The sequence below is a fragment of the Sus scrofa genome, chromosome 10 (genome assembly GCF_000003025.6).
Source record: "Sus scrofa isolate TJ Tabasco breed Duroc chromosome 10, Sscrofa11.1, whole genome shotgun sequence".
Taxonomy (NCBI): Eukaryota; Metazoa; Chordata; class Mammalia; order Artiodactyla; family Suidae; genus Sus; species Sus scrofa.
This window is the reverse complement of record NC_010452.4, coordinates 32,389,100-32,409,350: the sequence shown is the minus strand read 5'-3', so window position 1 is coordinate 32,409,350 and position 20,251 is coordinate 32,389,100. Positions and strand designations below refer to the sequence as shown.

General features: G+C 46.4%; 1 protein-coding gene across 6 annotated transcripts in view; it reads right to left on the bottom strand.

The window, feature by feature from the left end:
• Nucleotides 1–20,251, bottom strand: part of FAM219A (family with sequence similarity 219 member A) — a 66,785-nt gene that overhangs the window by 13,062 nt on the left and 33,472 nt on the right. For 2 of the 6 annotated variants that reach the window (XM_021064679.1, XM_021064681.1), the window contains exon 1: nt 13,211–15,285. The exons of the other annotated variants lie outside the window; for them this stretch is intronic. In XM_021064679.1, coding sequence (XP_020920338.1) covers nt 13,211–13,321 — 111 coding nt within the window. In that variant the 5' untranslated portion in view covers nt 13,322–15,285. Of the gene's footprint in view, nt 1–13,210; nt 15,286–20,251 lie in introns of those variants that run through there. 6 annotated transcript variants of the gene reach the window in all.

Genomic DNA, 20,251 nt, shown 5'->3' with positions numbered 1-20,251 from the left:
ACTCTCTTCTTGGGGAACCTTGATGTCTCCTACGGTTTGGATTAATGTGTTCACACAGGTGACCTCTAAATCTCTGGCCTTCCAACCATAAAGCTCCTCCGTAACCTTCTACCCCATTCATCCAGAGAGTTAAACCTTGCTGTCCTTTCCCTGGGGCTAACTTTTAGAACCCAAGCCCTCAGGCATTTGGGGCTAACTTTTGCCTCCTTGGTGCAGATGAGTTCATCAGAGTTTCTACTCTTAGGCTGGAGTTACTGGGTGGCAACACTGGAGGGATGGGGCCTGAGTGGGGGCTGGGAGGATGCTGAACAACTCTGGTCACAGGGACCCACATGTGGTCCTCAAGGCCACTGGGCAGGTCCTGGTGGCATCTGATCCCTGCGTGAAACTGTTAGTCTCTTTGGGTCAAGAGCCAAGGTGCAAAGCCCTAGACTTAGAGGTCCTAGGCAAGCCCATCATTCAGCCTCTCCCCTGTCACTGTCTATGACAGAAGGCCATCTTAGTGGCAGGAACAAAGATCTCTGGCACTATGCCTGCAAACTCAAGCCGTTACTGTGGTCTTTCCTGAGAAATGCAGCCAATGCACCATGACCATCACATGGAAATGTAATCAGGGAGATTAAATGTGAAATATTCATGAATATAAGTATCAGAGAGGAATCCAGGCAGAAGGAAGCATCTGGCTCCAAGAAATCAGGGAGAATTTAAAGTGCTCCCCAAGGACATCTGACAGGAGTTAGCTAGATCCAGGAACCAGAGTGGCGATTAGCAAGATTATTAATAAACACTCAGCAGAGACAGACATTGAAATGCATCTCTAACAGCAACCCATGTTTCTGCAACCCTGCACACAAATTCTCCAAAGACTTCAGAGATGATTAATAGCTCAATCTCACTGTTTCTGGGACAGAATATATAGGCTAATGGCCAGTGCAAAGTCAATACAACTAGAGGAAGGCAAAATTGCCAGAAGAATCTTTAGAGTTAATCTGGTCCATTGATTTTTGTTAAACTGTGTTTCCTGAAACCCTGCCTTGGGCAGGACTGAGGGTGAGAGGAGAGCAACAGGAAGGGGTTTGGCTTTGCTCCAACCAGAATAGATTTGTTTTTATTTCATTTACACATCAGCTTTTCTGCAAGATTTTGGTTGAAGAAAGGGTTCTGTTGCTTTTTTAAAAAGAGAAGGGAAAAGGCTTAAAATCCATTTATTTAATCCAATCTTTTTTTTTTTTTTTAATTTTTAGAGCCACACCTGCAGCATACAGAAGTTCCCAGGCTAGGGGTAGAATCAGAGCTACAGCTGCCAGCCTACACCACAGCAATGCGATATCTGAGCCATGTCTGTGATCTACACCACAGCTCACGGCAACGCCAGATCCTTAACCCACTGAGCAAGGCCAGGGATCAAACCCACATCCTTATGGATACTAGTCAAGTTTGTTACTGCTGATCCACAACAAGAACTCCCAATCTAACTGTTTAAAAATGCTTTATTATAGAAATTATTAAATTTACATCAGAAGTTCCCATCATGGCTCAGTGGTTAATGAACCCAACTAGTATCCATGAGGACACAGGTTCGATCCCTGGCCTCGCTCAGTGGGTTAAGGATCCAGCATTGCCGTGAACTGTGGTGTAGGTTGCAGATGCGGCTCGGATCCTGTTTGCTGCCGCTGTGGTGTAGGCCGGCGGCTACAGCTCCAATTAGATCTCTAGCCTGGGAACCTCCATATGCCACAGGTGTGGCCTTAGAAAAGGCAAAAATACAAAAAAAAAAAAAAAAAATTTACATGAAAGCAGAGAAAACACTGCGGTGAGATCCTAGGCACCCCTCACCAGCTTCAACAAATACCAACTTTAACCATACTTTCAAAAAATCCTGCCTCCTCCATTCACTATCTTGTGACTTGGACTTCAGTTTCCTCATATGTAAAATGGGACTAATATTAATGCCTATGTCAAAGGTTTCTGTGAAGATAAAATGATAATAAGTAATCTAGAGCTTGATATGTAAGCATTTAGAATAGTATTTAGCATACTACATACTGAGCACTAATTTTGTACTAGTTAGAAAGTTGTTATTAGTACAGGCTCTGTGAGACCCACACACACTTAAAAACAGTGTGCCTTGACAGGGACTGACCCACAGCCATGGCCCTGGCACCACACAGGTTGGCTTACGTGGGGAGGGGTCTGTGGGAAGGGTGCTCCCTCCTCCCCGGGGTGAGGAGGGAGGGGTTTGACCAGCAGGCGGAGGTCCTCACTTCTTTATGCTGCATTTCCTTCACTTACTTAACAATGGTAGCCCTGGGGCTCATACAGGTAAGGAGAAAAAGGCCCATCCTTCGGGAGCTCAGAGTAATTAGCTATAAACATAACGAGAGGCCTAAAGGTAGAAGGAAAGGGACAAAGGGAAGGTGGTCAAACATCACAGAGGAAGACATTTGAAAAGATCTCAAAACATCAGTTTACCAGTTAGCTTAAGAGGAAGGAGGAAGGACATTCAGGGAACAGCTGCACAGGCTCAGAAGCACGAAACTAGCATTGCTATTCAAGGAAGAGTCAGTAGTTTGCTATGGTCAAAACCTAGAAGGTATGAAGAAAAGTGGCAGGAAATAAAATGCTGGGGTCAGGTGGGCTCAGATCATGGTGGAAGATGGGCTTGGATTTTGCTCTTTACTCAGAATAGGATGGGGGAGCCAATGAAGTCTAGAGCGAGGGAGTAACATGATCAGATGTGGATGGAGAAGGACTCTCTGATAGGCACACAGAGAACAGATTGGAAAGGAATGAGACTCGAGGTAAGGAAACTACTGCAACAGTGCCAGCAAGAGAGGACAGGGACCTGAAGTAAGCAGAAGCAGAAGATAAAAAGCCAGAAAGGAGGATGTTAAAAGGGGTAGCATGGCAGAATTTAGAGATAAAACATAGATGAAGGAGTCCAGACATTCCTAGTTTTCCCTTTGGAGTAATTGGGAAAGGGGTACTAATGATTAAAACAGATTGCAGGAGAAGATGTAACTACACTGCCAGGCACAATCAGATGAATCAAGGCTGGGACATGCTAAGTTTTAAAGTGTCTCTGAATACCTAGATGACATCATTAGTCAGTAGGAACTGAGGTTTGGGATCTCAGGAAAGAGGTGTGGACTAGAAGAGGTGGTGATATAAGGAGAATAAACCTTTTTAGAGAGAATAAGCACAGTGAAAAAAGAAAGGAACCAAGAATAGAGTCTTGGGGAACATAAATCTTAGGGAGTGAGTGGAAGAAGACTGAGTAGGAGCAGAAAGATGAGATGTAGAAAAAGATCTAGGAAGACATTTCAAGTAGGGTTTCAAGTGGAAGAAATCACCAGTGTCAAAAAAACAGATGGGTCCAGAAGATAAAGAAAATATTTAGAAATAAGGAAGTCATAGGTAGCTTCAGCAAACATTGTTTGACTTGAAAGGTAAGGACACTGCCCAGATTACAGGGGATTTAAGAGAGGCTATGAGGTGAGGAAGCAGTGATGGTGAACACAGGCGCTACTTTCAGGGAGCTAAACTGAGAAGGAATGAGAATGAATGGCAGTTCAGAGGAAGCTTTGGAGTTGAAGGGTTTCTGTGGAGCTAGGGAACACGTGATCACTGTCCTAGACTGAGAGGAGGTAAGTTGGGTAGAAAAAGAGATGTTTGATGGAGCATGGTCTTTGAGGAGATGATCAAAGTCTCATACTCAAGAGGTGATGGAACCAGAACCTTAGACCACAGAAGGGAGACTCTGGAATGAAATGAAAAGGAGATGGAGATGTGTAAGAGATGCAGATAACATGGAGGTAGAAAGGTGGGTAGAAAGTTATGGGAGTCCATTCCTAAAAGCCTAGTTAGGTAAAAGGAGGGGGTGAACGCAAAGACATTGAGGAAAAGAGGGATCCTCGGTGGCTGGCCAGCAATGGAAGGAGATCAGACAGGCTGGGCTCCCCGGCTGTAAATCCTCATCTATCACTGACCCTTGCGCTCCTCTTCAGGATGAAAGGCACTCTCCGTGGTGCTGAACATTTTTGCCTTTGTCTGGTGGACTGAGCATGGATGCTTCCAGGTAACAACATGATTCAATTTTCGCTTTCCCACAGAAAAGGTAACCTCTGTGCTCACCTTCGAGCACTAATTTTCAGGCAGATGGAAATTGAAATGGATTTAGAATGAGGTATGAAGAGGCAAAGTGCTTGTACCAACATTATTTAACGTTTTTCCTAACCTATCTAACACACACGAATTTTCCTCTAGTTTTAGGGGGAAGTGGGTGGAGGTAGTTCTGGGTAGTGAAATGCTAAAGTGCTGCCTCTGGAAGAGTCCTGTCTGTACCTTGTTCAGTTCCCCTGGGTGAAAGCAGGAAGGACAGACTTAGAGCAGGAACAGGGACAGGAAGAAAGATAGTACTGATAAGGAAACAGGAAGACAGGGGAAGATCCAGAGTGCAGGCCACTCTCTGAAAGATACAGCAAGATAAGGTATCAGAGGCCAACTCTGTTTCTGTCACAGTTTGTTCAGCTCAGAAACTACGTGAGACTGTGGTCTCCATAGGGTTATGCCACTTCCCCAAATCACCTCTTGGCAGTGGGTGGTAATAAGGATGTTTAGACATCAAAATATTAGAGGAAGATCCAAAAAAATGCAACTCTATGCCTTTATGTCTAATGTCCATGTTGGCAGAAACCTAACCTCCAGTCCAAGAATATTCAGTAGCAGTCTAGGTATTGGTTAGACCTCTCTACTTCCTGGCAGATGGCTGTTCATTCAGCCTCTAAGGCATTCCCACTCTCTCTCTGACTCCACACCTGCATGAGAATCATTTGGTCAATGACAGTTCCTACTCTGTCATATGACCTAAAGTCCCAAGTCACATTTCCTGAGCCCAATTGCTGGGCATCCCTCACTTTTATTCTCCATCTTCTCTTCTCCAGGATTTCTCTGGGAGCTGCCTAAATTGCCTGGCAATTGGCTAGGACTTCTATCCTTTTGGGACATATTAGGACTCCTAAGGGCCCCACTTATAGGGAAGGACAAAGATCTCTCTCAAGGGAAAGATCTTTTGAGGGAGATCTGGGGAGAATCAAGGAAACACAAGGGAAATAGTCTCTCCAAATATTATTCATGGCTCATACAAAGAGAGGTGGAAGGACAGAAAAACTGAGGAAGTCTGTGAAGTCTATATTTTCGAGAGGGACAGAGGATTCTGCCTAGCTCAGGGAGGTCTCTCACTCTCTCTTTTTTAGGGCTGCACCCACAGCATATGGAGGTTCCCAAGCTAGGGATCGAATAGGAGCTGCAGTGGCTAGCCTATGCCACAGCCATGGCAATGCCAGATCCTTAACCCACTGAGCAAGGTCAGGAATGGAAACTGTGTCCTCATGGATGCTAGCTGGATTTGTTAACCACTGAGCCATGACAGGAATTCCAGGGAGGCCGCTCTTATCTGTCTAAATTTCCTCAATCTTTATGGTTTTTCTCTAAGAGTCAATTCAAACAAAGTCAACACGCTGTGTATCCACTCTTTTCCAGCTCTGTATTGGGTGCTGAGTAGAGAAGGAAAGCACACTTTCTTCACACACGCACCATATTTCTGCAGAGCATTTGGGATAAAGCAAAGTTTCCCAGACACAAATGGAAAGGATGCTCATGCTTGGGCTAGAGTTCAAGAACTTAAGTTGGTGCTGTGCATAGCTGAAGATTTTCCGTCTCCTTAAAGAGCTCCTAGAATGGAATTCATTGCCAAAAACAAGTATTTCCAAGCTTTAGAATCTTTATGGTGGCTTTCATTGGGAGAACCAAAATGCAGAGCTCCATGTAGCCATGGTGAGTTAAACAGATCTATTATAAAGTAATACATGCTACTTTTTTTTTTTTTTTTTTTTGCTTTTGGCCTTTTTGCCTTTTCTATGGCTGCTCCTGTGGCATGTGGAGATTCCCAGGCTAGGGATCGAATCAGAGCTGTAGCCACTGGCCTAGGTCAGAGCCACAGCAATGTGGGATCCGAGTTGTGTCTGCAACCACCTACACCACAGCTCACGGCAACGCCAGATCCTTAACCCACTGAGCAAGGTCAGGGATTGAACCTGCGACCTCATGGTTCCTAGTCAGATTCGTTAAGCACTGCACCATGATGGGAACTCCATACACGCTACTTTTTTTTTTTTTTTAACCACCTCTAGTTTTACCACTTTGGGCAATCTTTGTTTGTGTTTTTTTTTTTTTTTTTTTTTTTTTTTTTAATGGCCACATCCATAGCATATGGACATTCCAGGGTCAGGGATCAAATCCAAGCTGCAGCTGCAAACTATGCTACAGCTGTAGCAATACTGGATCCTTAACCCACTGCACTGGGCCAGGGATCAAACCCACACTGCCACAGAGACAATGCCAGATTCTTAACCCGCTGCGCCACAGCAAGAACTCCATGGGGGCAATCTTTGCTAATGTTCTAGTTGAGTCTTTTGTGTATACTACAGTAGCAATCCTGGGGGGTTTCCCCTCTGGGAGCTGGTGTTTCTCTTATCCTCATAGTCACAGGGGTGGATCTCAGGTACTATGTGGGTTCTATGTGGTCCTGCCCTTGCTTAGACCAGGAGGAGCTAATGGAGAGTCTCCTATAGAACTGGAATTGGGACTGAGAGGAGATGTAAAGCTCAGGACCGTAGATCAGGTAGCAGAGAAGGTCACTGGGCAGGGAGACAAGAATAAAGCTGACGTTCAAAAAGAAGGAAACCCAAGAGATAAAGTCTTCCCTAGGTTTCAGGTTCTGGTTCTAGAACTTGCCCTGCCCTTTGAAGATTTGACTAAATGCCTGTCCTTAGATACTAGGAGAAACTCTAGTGTCCTTATTAGCATAAACTAGCTTGAGTTGGATTTTGTTACTGTAACCTGAGAGTACTAACTAATAAATATGCACAGAACAACATTTGAAAAAAAACATACTATATCTTATATTTTATATTTTTAAAAATTAGTATTGGGACATAATAAACCCTTCATATTTTTATAGTTTTTATAACCATCAGCTTAATAGCTGCATAATATCCATAGAGGGGATATACAATAACTTTTTAACCATTCATTTATTTTGGACATTCAGGTGGTTTGCAATTTTTCACTATTATAAATAACCCTATACCAAAATTCATATATATTTGTATTTATGATGATTTCCTAAATAAAGTAGAATTACTAGGCCAAAAAGCATGAGCACTTAAAATTTTTTTTTTAGTTGCAGGGACTGAATCTGAGCTGCAGCTGTGACTGATGCCACAGCTGTGGCAACACCAGATCCTTAACCCACTGAAACACAGGGAACTTCCAAAATTCTTTTTTGATTAGTGATAAATTCATGTCCAACAAAGTTTAGAGCTAATGTTCTATTGTTCTGTACTTGTTTTTGGCCATGCCCATCTGGGCCAGGGAATCAAACCCATGCCACAGTAGCGACCCAAGCCACAGCAGTGATAGCACCAGATCCTTAACCCACTAAGCCACCAGGGAACTCCTAAAATTCTTGATACATATTGCCAAACTGCTTTCCCAAAGGATTACAATGCCTCCAGTCACAACCAAGAGCTATAGCTGTTTTTGTTTTTGTTTTAGCATTTTATTTTTCACTGTGTGCCAGAACATTTCAGGTCAACACTTCTATCTATGTCTTTCAAGAAAGCTCTGCTCTAGTCCTTATTTACCTGGTTCTCCCTAGGGAATCTTCTTTTTTTTTTTTTTTTGGTCTTTTTGCCTTTTCTAGGGCCACTCCTGCAGCATATGGAGGTTCCCAGGCTAGGGGTCCAATCGGAGATGTAGCCACTGGCCTACGCCAGAGCCACAGTAACGTGAGATCTGAACCGCGTCTACAACCTACACCACAGGTCATGGCAATGCCGGATCGTTAACCCCCTGAGCAAGGCCAGGGATCAAACCCACAACCTCATGTTCCTAGTTGAATTTGTTAACCACTGGGCCACGACGGGATCTCCGGGAATCTTCTTTTAAAGAACACAATTTCCTCTGGGCATCACCTGCCAGACAAAATACTCCCGAAGAGGCCACCAATTACGAACAAAAGGAGATGGAGTTCCCGTCATGGCTCAGTAGTTAATGAATCCATCTAGGAACCATGAGGTTGTGGGTTCGATCCATGGCCTTGCTCAGTGGGTTAAGGATCCGGCATTGCCATGAACTGTGCTGTAGGTCATAGACATGGCTCGGTTCTGGCATTGCTGTGGCTGTGGCATGGGCCTGCAGCTACAGCTCCAGTCAGACCCCTAGCCTGGGAAATTCCATATGCTGCAGGTGTGGCCCTAGGAAAGACAAAAAAAAAAAAGAAAGAAAGAAAAGAACAAAAGGAGAGAAGACTGTTACACTGAAGCTCAGGAAAGGCTCTAAGAGGAGCACCGGTACCTCCTGGTGGCTGGCCGCCATGCCTCAGCTGGTCCTTGGCCTGTGCCAGTTCATCAGCTGTAGGAACTGTGACTGAAAGTGCAGAGTCAGGAGACAAACCTCACAGAGTAAGCCTCCTTTGCTTTCAGACTAGGGGTGACACTGCTGAAATGGCTCCAGAGTTATTCCAGAGAGAGTGGTAGCTCCTACTCCCTTACCTATTACTTAGTTTTCAAAATAGCTACTCAATAGAAACAGGGAGAGAAAAGGATGGTGAAAGACACATAGCTAGTATTGGGATGGCAAAGAAGTGGATTCATTTTTTATTTTTTTAAAATTTATCTATTTACTTATTTTGTCTCTTTAGGGCTGCACGCGCAGCATATGGAGGTTCCCAGGCTAAGGGTCTCATTGGAGCTACAGCTGCCGGCCTACACCATAGCCACAGCAACAGCAACAGCAACTCCAGATCTGAGCCACATCTGCGACCTACACCACAGCTCATGGCAACACCAGGTCCTTAAACCACTGATCGAGGCCAGGGATTGAACCCGCAACCTCATGGTTCCTAGTCGGATTTATTTCTGCTGCGCCACGACGGGAACTCCTGGATTATTTTTAAAATGGGGTGACAACAGGAGTTCCCATCATGGCTCAGTGGTTAACGAGCCTGACTAGTAACCATGAGGTTGCAGGTTCGATTCCTGGCCTCACTCAGTGGGTTAAGGATCCGGCATTGCCGTGAGCTGTGGCCGGCCACCGTAGATCCAATTCAACCCCTAGCCTGGGAACCTCCAAATGCCATGGGTATGGACCTCAAAAGACAAAAAAAATAAAGGGGGGGGGTGACAAGAGACCAGTGATTTTTAAAAAAGATTTAGAACCCTGCTTCACCTTCTTCATGGGTAGGACTGCTTATCCAAGGTTGATGTTCTGCTGCTCATTCCCATTCCTTCCCACATGGAAACCCTATGACCAAAAAGCCCTCCTCTGGGAGAGAGGGCAAATATCTCAACTCAGGGACACCTCCCCTGCAAGAGCTGTGGTTGGGAGCCTTGGCATAAAGGCCTAGGGGATAAGCCTCATGAGCCGGGAGGTTGGAGCTAGAGTTAGACATTAAGAAACTGTGGTGCCTCTGGGAAGCCTGACTTGGCCTAGCCCCTGACCTTCATCCCTATCCTCAAGTTCATCCTCTGAGCCAGATGTTGAGGAAGTTCCTGTCTTACCTTGAACTCATTAGAAAGACAGGTCTTGGTCTGTACAGTCTTGTGACCTGAAAGGTTTTTTATTTTAATTTTTAAATATTTACTTATTTATCTTTTTAGGGCCGCACCTGTGGCATATGGAGGTTCCCAGGTTAGGGGTTGAATCTGAGCTGTAGCCGCCGGCCTACGCCACAGACACTCGGGATCCGAGCTGCGCCTGCAACCTACACCACAGCTCATGGCAACGCCAGATCCTTAACCCAGTGAGCAAGGCCAGGGATCGAACCTGTGTCCTCATGGATGCTAGTCGGGTTTGTTAACCACTGAGTCACGACGGGAACTCCTGAAAGGTTTTTGAGCTCCACATCCTGCCATACCACCCCCGGCCCTGCTCCAATTTCAACCTCTTTAGGGAAAGACCTTCTCACTTAATGGAGAAAGGGATGAAGGTGTGAAGTTCTTTTAAAAGTAGATCAAGAATGGTTAAAATGGCAAATTTTATGTTATGTATATTTTACCACAATGAAAAAAATGGGGAAAAAAGGATTGACTGGCAGGGCCCGAGGCAGAAGAAGATGGTATGAAGGTGGGCAGTAGAGAGGAGGCAGTGCCTTCTCTTTTCTAATTCAGTTCCAGCCAACACAGACTTTGGAGACAAAACCTTTTATAGGAAAGGGGAAATGATTCTCAAAGCAAGGCGCTGGAGGAGCCAAGGGAATCTGGGGTTCTGGAGCCTTCTCCTTAGGCAGGACCCAAAGGCAGGAAAGAAGGGGACCAGATGTCCAGGGCTATAGAATTTTAAGGAATGAGGATTTTTTTTTTTTTGGTCATTTTTGTCTTTTTGCCATTTCTTGGGCCGCTCCTGCAGCATACGGAGGTTCCCAGGCTAGGGGTCTAATCGCAGCTGTAGCCGCTGGCCTAGGCCAGAGCCATAGCAACGCGAGATCTGAGCCGCATCTGCAACCTACACCACAGTTCATGGCAACGCTGGATCGTTAACCCACTGAGCAAGGCAGGGATCCAACCTGCAACCTCATGGTTCCTAGTCAGATTCGTTAACCACTGCACCACCACAGGAACTCTGAGGATTTCTGATAAGCCTCAATTACTTGGGAGACCAAGGCAAGCATGTACTGGTTTATGGACCAGACCAACTTTTGGACTCCTTAATTCCCCAAGAAAGCGAAGTAATAGTCTGGGAGTCTATGGGATGCCTTCCCAGAGCTGCCACCTCTGATCCCTTTCCTGTGGCCTTGGAAGAATAAAGAGCTACTGGTCTGTACAGGACAATGGACTTGGAGGGCTGCTATCAAATAGCTTCTCCCTCTGTGGCATTTCCTGCCCCTGCGCTTCCTCTCCTTTTTAACCTGTTCTAACTCTCTAACCTCCACTGCACCTGACAAGCACCACTTTTTGCTTACAAAGACAACTTGCAGTTCTAATACTCAGCTCTCTTGCCAGAGCAGTATCCTATTCTTTCCTTTTCGTTATCCCAATAATTAAACATTGATGAACCTGCAACTTGGTAAAAAAAAAAAAAAATTCTGTTCACTGAAGACCAACAAGGGGCAGACAGGGCACAATGTATTTTGGGGAGGAAAAACACCAAGACCTGGTTCTTGTCAGGAAGATGTTGGTCTAGAGGTGGGGAGTTGACAGGCACATAAATTGGCCTATTTAAGGCAGAAAGAGGAGCCAGAAAGGCAGGAATGCATAAAGTATGATGGGAGCACGGAGGAGAGAGTGATGGCAGTGGAGCTTTGTTATCCTCCCTGACAGAGAGGCTCAGGCCTGGCAGGAACTGGATCAAGGCAAAGGCCAATGGGTACTTTGGCGAGAAGGGTTAGAGCAATGACTAGAGAGCCTTAGCCTGGGGGCCAGGACTCTATTACCATTACTTGTTTAAATGCTGCTGCTGGTACAGCCCCTACCCTGCCACAGGGCACTCAGCCCACCCCATTTCTCTGGGTCAAGTCCATATATGCATTGAGTTGAGTACGTCAGAGGCTTTTCTTTGACCACTGAGATGCACAATTATCCCACAGAGAATGGTCAAGAGGCTCTGGGTGGGCGGAAGTGTTCTTATTGGGAAGGTGAATGGGGATTCAGAGTCCTATGAGAGAGATAAGGTAGCTCTGGTGAAACAAACCCTCACTGCCTCCAATCAAGCCTAGGGCCAGCAGTCACTGCACCAGGCCTGTTTTGTGTAGCAAGGAGATCAATGCTAAGAGCCAATGGGTACTTGGCTCAGGGCCAAGCCTAGGAGTGGCAGTCAGAAAAGGACTAACCCCATGAAGGCTCGTGAACCCTGAGTGTTCCAAGAGAAGTCAATTCTTTGTTTGGACAGCTGGTGGTGGAAGAGTAGGGGGAGGGGAGATGCCAGACTAGCATAAGCTCAAGGCAAGTTTTCAGCTGTGAAGCCAGCTGGTTGCTGGTTATGTATCTCTCCAGGGAAACCATGCTCATCTGCAAAGCTAGATGGTCTTGGTGTCCCTGCTGGAGGGTCTCCAAGGGCTCAGGGTGGTAGAGAGCCTTTCCCTGCCCACCTGTCACTCCTTGCCTGGTGCAATGACACTGAATGGCTAACTCAAGGGTACAACCTCATTCCTGAGGCATCCATAGGAGGGGACCTTTAAATAACAAATAACCAACACCATGGCAGGAGCGCAGAGGATATTGTTTAAATGCAGATTCTGATTTAGTAGGTTTGGAGTGTAGCCTGAGTATGCACATTTCATAGAAGCTCCCAATTGATATCAGTGTGCTTAGTACAGAGGCCACATGGAATAGCAAGGCTCCAGGTTAGCCCCTCTGCACCTACACCATGCCCAGGTAGCCCTTCCAAGAGCTCTCTGTCCCAGCCATAATCAGGTCCCATCCTTAGTGTGAAGAAGGAAGGATGGTTTGCTGGGGGAGGAGATTAGGGGCACTACCCAAAGCTCATGCTGCGGAGGCAGCCCTGCTAAGAGCTCTGGCTGGGGCCAGGCAGGGAGCTGTTCAGAACAACTTAGCCCAGATGTGGTTCTTCTGGAATTTATCTAATTGTTTAGTTAATATAGCTTGAACACCTGCTATATATATAGCTACGGTACTGGGTGCTTTATATCTATTATCTCATTTAATCCTCCTAAAAGATCAAGGAAGGTAAATATTATTCTCATTTACAAAACGAAGAATGAGGAGTTCCTGTTGTGGCAACAGATTAAGAACCCTGCTAGCATCCATGAGGATTTGGGTTTGATCCCTGGCTTTGCTCAGTGGGTTAAGGATCTGGCATTGCCGTGAGCTGTGGTACAGGTTGAGGACGAGGCTTGGATCTGGCATTGCTGTGCTGTGGCATAGGCTGGCAGCTATAACTCCGATTCAGCCCCCAGCCTAGGAACCTCCATATGCCATGGATGTGGCCCTAAATAGACAAAAAAAAAAAAAGAAAGAAAGAAAGAAAAGAAAAGAAAAAGAAGAAAAAGAACCAGGTTGTATAGAGCAATATGTTCAAAGTCACACTTTGAAGGTGGTAGCATTAGGATTTGAATCTAATTTGCTCATTTAAAAATATCTCAGCCTCTCCTCAGACAAAGTCATGAGATTAACAACACATTAGAACTTACACAGCCATGGGACTGCTGTCTTGCAAAACAGGCGCTTGGAAGGCTGGTACTGGTCCAATCATGTCTCCAGGGCTCAGCACACACTTGGAGTCCCTCTTTAGAAACTGGCATGGAAGCTTTCTGATCACCAGCCTCCTGCTCAATGAATTCTCCATAGGAAGAAAATATTAGAGCTACTGAAGCAGTCAATAATTCAAGATGGAGAGAGAGAGAGAGAGATTGGCAGGAAGTATCAAGCAAGAAAAAGCCCTGGCAACTGAGAATGCTGAGCCCATGAGAGAAAGGCAGAGGGCAGTACAAGAAAAGGAGATTAAAAGGTCTCAACCACTAATTCAGTTCTGGTCCCACATTTTAGGGGTGCTGGGTGCTGCAGATACAAAACTAATATGGTCTTTGCCCATGAAGAGCTCATAGGCCAGTAAGTAAGGCAAATGAATAAGCAGCTAATTTTAATACTATGCCAAGGGCTAGAATAGAGGTTTGCACAGAGTGTTTTTTCGGTACACACAACAGAAGCATCTACCCCACCCTTGGGAATTAAGGGAGACTTCTTCAAAGAAAGCTGGGGCATGAAGGATGAGTAGGAGGTAGAAATGAACCAGATAAAGAAAAGAATAGGGAAGCCAAAAAAAAAAAAAAAAAAAAAAAAAAAAAGGAGAAAGGAGATGGGAGGAAGACATACATGCTACATGGCAGGAGTGTGGAATAGCTCAATTTTGCTGGGCTCTTAAATGACAGGGGGTGGAGTGGCAGGTGATGAGACTAGAATGGGAGGAAGGCTTAAGACCACGAAAGTCTTTGTGAGTCATGTTTAGGGCATTGGACTTTAACTGGAAATAAGGGGAGCCATTGAAGGACTTTAAGCCCATTGTCGGATTTAGACAGACAGATCACTCTGGAGCAGTGTGGAGAGAATGGGAAGGGATGATTAGACTGGAGTCAGGGCACCAGAAAAAAGGCATTGCAAGAGGTGATAAAAGCTGGAAAAAGGTAGAGCCACTGGGGTTGGAGAAAAGGGGATAGAGAGAAAAAACACATCAAGGTTAAACTGCCAGGGCTCAGTGGCTGACTGGATCTGAGTTTGAAGACAAGACTTAGGCAAGACCCAGGTTTCTTCCTGACTCAGGTCAATTGTGATACCACCAAATGACAGAGAAACAAAAAGAAGGGTAAGTTCTAATGCTTTTGTTTTATGCAGGGATGTGTGTAATGTGTGTGTGTATGTCCATAAACATGAAAAGTTGGAGGAAAGAACTTGGCGAATACCAAAACTGAAGATGAGGGTGGGTGGCGCAGAAGACTAAGAGCCATGGTCAGAGAGGCAGGGGAAAAAGAAGAAGCTGATGTCATGACATCAGGGAAGGCGAACGTTTTGAGAAGGATAATGTGAGGCTGGAGGATGGTTGAGGTTGGGGGGAAAGAGCCAGCAGAGAAGGGCCAGCTGTTTGAAGACACTGAGGAGAGAACTCAAGGTGTGCTGTGGTTTGCTGACATTTCAGCCAAAACCCCCTCAATTTTGTTTTCAACAATTGGGTCTGATCTTTAGGAAGCCTAAGACTCCCCACAGAGAAAAGTCTTTCAATAGAGAAGTCCAGCCATGGTCCAGAGATCCAGGCAGGTCTGTTATTTCTTAGGAAGTGTGGGCAAGAGTGGGCTGAAGGCAAGAGATTCTGAGCAGGGTCTGGCCAACCTCAAAATGACAGCAAGAAGAGTGCCGAAGTCCTGATTGCCTTGAGGCAGCCTCCCAGGAGATGGCAAAAAGCAGCAAAGTCCCCACATTTCTAGTCCTTGGGCAGGGGGCCTGCACAGACTTAACAGGACAGTGGGGAATGGCTTGAATTGAGATTTTTCTAGAACCTGGAACACCTGCTCCACTAACCATGAATAACTAGCAGAGGTTCAATCTCAGAACCTATATTCTGAGTGACCATGATTATGTGCTGATCATGATTTATTTTTTTTTCTTTTCTTTTTAGGGCCACACCTGCAGCTGGGCTAGGGGTCGAATCAGAGCTGCAGCTAACAGCCGCAGTCACAGCCACAGCCATGTGGGATCCAAGCGGCATCTGCAACCTGCACCACAACTCACAGCAATGACGGATCCTTAACTCACTGTGTGAGGCCAGGGATCAAACCTGCATCCTCATGGATACTAGCTGGGTTCGTTGCCACTGAGCCATAATGGGAATTCCCCTGATCATGATTTCTTACTTTAAAAACCTTTAATAATACTTTTCTGCAAAAACAAAGTAAAACTAAAGAATCATTTGACTTAATTATTAATTCATCCCTCAGATATAGCAATGGCATCAGTAAACTGCATGTCTCTATTGGGAGAAGAGTTAAGAAATGTGAAGTTAGAGTTGGTGTGGATCCTTGCTCTTCCATCTCCTGCATCCCAACACCTGAAACTGTGGGCGAGTGGGCAGGGCACTGAGGTACAGGGAACCAGGCTTGTGCCAGGTCGGAACTGGCAAATTCAATGAGGCTGGACTGACTTCTCCCTAAAACGTGACCTTGGGGCCCTACTGTATTTTGAAAAAAAAGAAAATTATGTTTGGAAGATGAAGAGGCTGTGTTTGGCTATTTACAAATATAGGTCTATGAATGCTGCCAGAATTGAATGAATGTATTTGATGCAATAGAAACAACCCAATCAGCTGATTTTTTTTTTTTTTTTTTTCCTGTGAAAGGGCTGCTTGTTCTGCAGAGTTAAATCTTGGTTAAAATTAGAAGGGAAACTCCATAATTCCTACGTCTCCTGGCAGGGGAGTAATGCTTTTTCTTCATTCCACAACCTTGTGGTGGTCAGAAATTATTTACAAGGCCTCACATCTGGGCTTCTCGGAAGCACAGAATAACCATTTCCAGTTGTATTTTGGCTCTTATATGGACATCAAATTTCACAGGCGTAGGAATCGGCCTTGTTCCTATTATGACTTCCACTCTTTTCCCTGCTCCTTTCTATCCTTCACTCCAGTGAAAACGTAAGTGTTGGACCTTTGGTGATTTTAACCTATTGCGATCTTCAGAGAGTCATTTTCAACTCCCTGTTACGTCTAGGTGGGACTAAGGCCGGTTCTCTTTCTATAGGTAGGAGAACTCACCATCTACAGAAAGAAGCCAAAAACCCTGGATCCCAGGCTACAGTCAACCCTGAGCTGCTCTGGATTCTGAGTGCATTTTGCCACCCCACCACCACCCCCTCTGGCCCAGCTCCAGCCAGCGGCAAATTGTCTGGATCGAGCTGCCTCGACATGCTGATGTTATCGGCCTCACAGAGCCTGGAGCACATAGATAGGAACAGGCAATGGCGCCGTCTCACCGGACGTAGTAATGTAATTTAGTTTCTGAAATCCAAGTATAAAATCTTGAAAGCTGACTTTTAAAAATCTACCTCAGGATGGGGGTGATGGTGTGGAATTCCCAGTGGAACCATCTAAACAGGGAAATGGCTTCTGTCATGTATTAATACATAGTTCAAAGTAATGGAGAAACATACAGAGAGGATTTGAAGGGAAAATAAATGCCTAGTCTTTCTGGACTCCTCTCCGCTGTCTCCTCTAAGTTGTGAACCCTAGGCTGGGGCTCAAGGACACTCTCCTGAGCATTCCTGTGAGAGTTCCTGAGCTAGGAAGATGGAACAGCCACCAGCCCTCCCTGGGGCTTGCCATGGCAGTTTGGGAAGGACTTATTCAGACCAGGCTGACAATGGTGGCAAAGAAGCAGCGCCTTCCCTCCTGTTCCCCCAACCTCATCTCATGTGCTCTTCCTCTGGTTTACCATGCTGTGCAAAACTGGTTTTCTTTGCTCCCGATGGAGCACCAAGATCCTCTTCCCCTCCTGCTCCTCTCCTGGCTAGATCCTGTCCTTCATGACCAGCCGACTCATTACCCCCCGCCTTTTTTTTGCTTTTTAGGGCCGCACCTGCAGCATACGAAGTTCCCAGGCTAGGGGTTGGATCCAAGTTTCAGCTACTGGCCTACACCACAGCAACAGCAACAGGGGATCCGAGCTGCATCTGTGACCTACACCACAGCTCATGGCAATGCCAGATCCTTAACCCACTGAACAGGTCTAGGGATCGAACCCGCATCCTCATGGATACTAGTTGGGTTCATTTCTGCTGAGCCACAACAAGAACTCCTCATCATCCTTAAAGCAGCTTCCCATGAATATCAGATGAGGTCGGGTCCCTCTACAACATACTCGAAGAGTCCATGGTCCCTCCCCATACATTTCTCTCACACACTTATCACATTTGACTTTAATGATTATTTGTATAATTTATTTGTTTGACAAATATTCATGAAAGCAGAGACCTCGCCTGCCTCCGCTGTGTCCTCCCAGTGCCAAGCACAGAGAATGAACAGCCAGAATCTGACAACAGACAAACAGTTGGAAGCCACCTATAAGAAAAAGGTAGCAAAAGATTGGTGGCCTGCCAGGCCGTGCCAGGGCCTTGCCCAAGAGCGCCCCAGATAAATGTCTCACTGTGAGCTCTCTGTAGGGCCACTTCATCTAGGTAGGCCTCTGTCTGACCAGGGGGTGAGAGACTGCCCTCAAGGAAGTCATTTTGGAGAAGAGCCAAAGTAGGAATCCCCAAAACCTTCACTCGCTTGCTCACCCGAAGGACTGGCCTAGTTAAAAACCCACTGAAGGTCCACAGCCCAAGCAGCGGCTCAACTCCAAGTTACCTTCTCCTGGGGACCAATCACTGCTAGCTGAGCAGACACAGCTTTCTTTTCTTTTTTTTTTTTGTCTTTGCTATTTCTTTGGGCCGCTCCTGCGGCATATGGAGGTTCCCAGGCTAGGGGTCGAATTGGAGCTGTAGCCACCGGCCTACGCCAGAGCCACAGCAACTCGGGATCCGAGCAGCGTCTGCAACCTACACCACAGCTCACGGCAGCGCAGGATCGTTAACCCACTGAGCAAGGGCAGGGACCGAACCCGCAACCTCATGGTTTCTAGTCGGATTCGTTAACCACTGCGCGACGGGAACTCCCAGACACAGCTTTCTTTGTGACTCAAGGGTCAGACTCAGATTTTGCCTGCAGATAACACTCCCACCACCCAATGGGTAAGGCCCAACTCTTAGTGTCAAGTATCAGAGGAGTATGCAGCCAGTGTGGAATCCAAACCATCAGAAAACCTTTGGAGGGAGGTAGGGGTGGGGCTGCTCTGATCCTCTGTCAGTTCAGAGTTCTTTCTAACAATCTGAGGCTTGCGGCTGTATTTACCAGGCAGTGAACTGCCCAAGGCAGGGGAGCTCTTGGGAGTCCCAGACATAAGGCCAAGGACATGGCAAAGAAAAACACAAGAAAGCTCCCTGATCAGTAAACACAACCTCTGGCTGGAGAGCAGTGCCTGTGGATTCCAGTTCTGCCTGTGAATTGCACTGATTTTGAGAGTCTAGACAGGTTGTTTTGCTCTCTGAGCTCCCAGGTCTGTTTTTATTCAGGCCTTGAGATTCTAGGAAGAGCCTCCAGGGCAGAGAGTAAATGAGTTGTCCCAGGTCAATGCCAGATGGCAGTCCTGGGATCAGAATTCATGGGCCCTTCTTTCCAGCCAGCTGCTCCCTCCCCTGAGTCCTGAATGGTTTCTTCTTCTGAATACTCAGGATTGTATTCAATTTAGTAAGGTTTGTGGTCACATAATCACTGCTCCTAAGTAAAACAATGACTACAGAGCATCCGCTGTGAGGAAGGCAAACATGGGGGCACCTTTGCCCCTGAGAGAACAGCCAAAAGCAAGCTCTGGTTGAGGTTAGGCCTGTTCTTGAACAAAAACCAACAAAAACAATTCCCTTGGGATGGGGCACGGCCCTCATCTGTTCTCCTTTCCTCTCCAGGCTTCCTGGTGTGTTGACATCCTGTGTTTAATTTCTCTCCTGGAAGCTGGACTATACTATTTTCAGGGGCCAGGCTGAGAGACGGTCTGGATCCAGATCCTCTGAGCAGCTTTTCATCCATAAGCGCGTTACTACATCTTTAAAGCTCTCATCTCCAGGAGCGCCAGCCAGCGACGCCTCTTCAGATGAAGGGAACCCTAGTCCCTCTAGCCCAAACTCTATCAGGTCTACTCATGCCTCAGAGAACATGTCCTGTTCTCTCCTCCCTGCCCTTCCCTGTCCCACTGTGACTGGCTAGTGCTAAAAGAGGGAGCCTGCGGTGGTTCTCTGGTGGTTTCACTCTTGCTACAGCACCTGCTTCTTTGACCAGCAAGTTCTCTGAGGATAAGGCATGTAATAACCTTTGGGCTCAGATGTCACCTTCTGTAAAAGACCCAAGAGTCTATGAGAGGTGAAGGAAGCAATGGAGGAGAGCCTTGTACAAGGCCCAGTGCAGGGCTGGATCCTGAGAGTTTGCACTTGGGCTCAAGGCAGGCCTTCCCTCCTCACTCACCAGCGCAGGCAATCAAAGCGTCCAGTGGCTTCATTCGCCGGCTCGGATTCATGTAGGCATGGAGGCGGCCTGGAGTTAGAGGAGGAGCTTTCTCTAGAAAAGCCAGCCCCCATAGATGTCTATGATTCCTCTGCCCTTCCAGACTCCTCTTACACACCCCTCACCCCTCCTCTCGAGGATTTGGGGAACAGGGAAGGAAATCCCTCTGTAGTGCTATTCTTTTTTTTTTTTTTTTTTTTTTTGCTTTTTAGGGCCACACCTGTGGCATACAGAGGTTCCCAGGCTAGGGGTCAAATTGAAGCTACAGCTACTGGCCACAGCAATGCCAGATCCAAGCTGTGTCTGCGACCTACACCACAGCTTACGGCAACACTGGATCCTTAACACACTGAGTGAGGCCGGGGATCAAACCAGCAACCTCATGGTTCCTAGTCAGATTCCTTTCTGCTGCGCCATGACGGGAACACCTGTAGTGCAAATTTAACTCCCCTCGGCCTAGAGGCCATGTGCATGTCTAGGGTGGGGGTGACAGGCTGTTTCATTTCTGCTTCTACTTGATATACCTTCCCCACTCCACCTTATGTCAATGCCCTTCCCCTAAAAAAAGATGTCTTTTAAATCAAGTGTACACCTACTG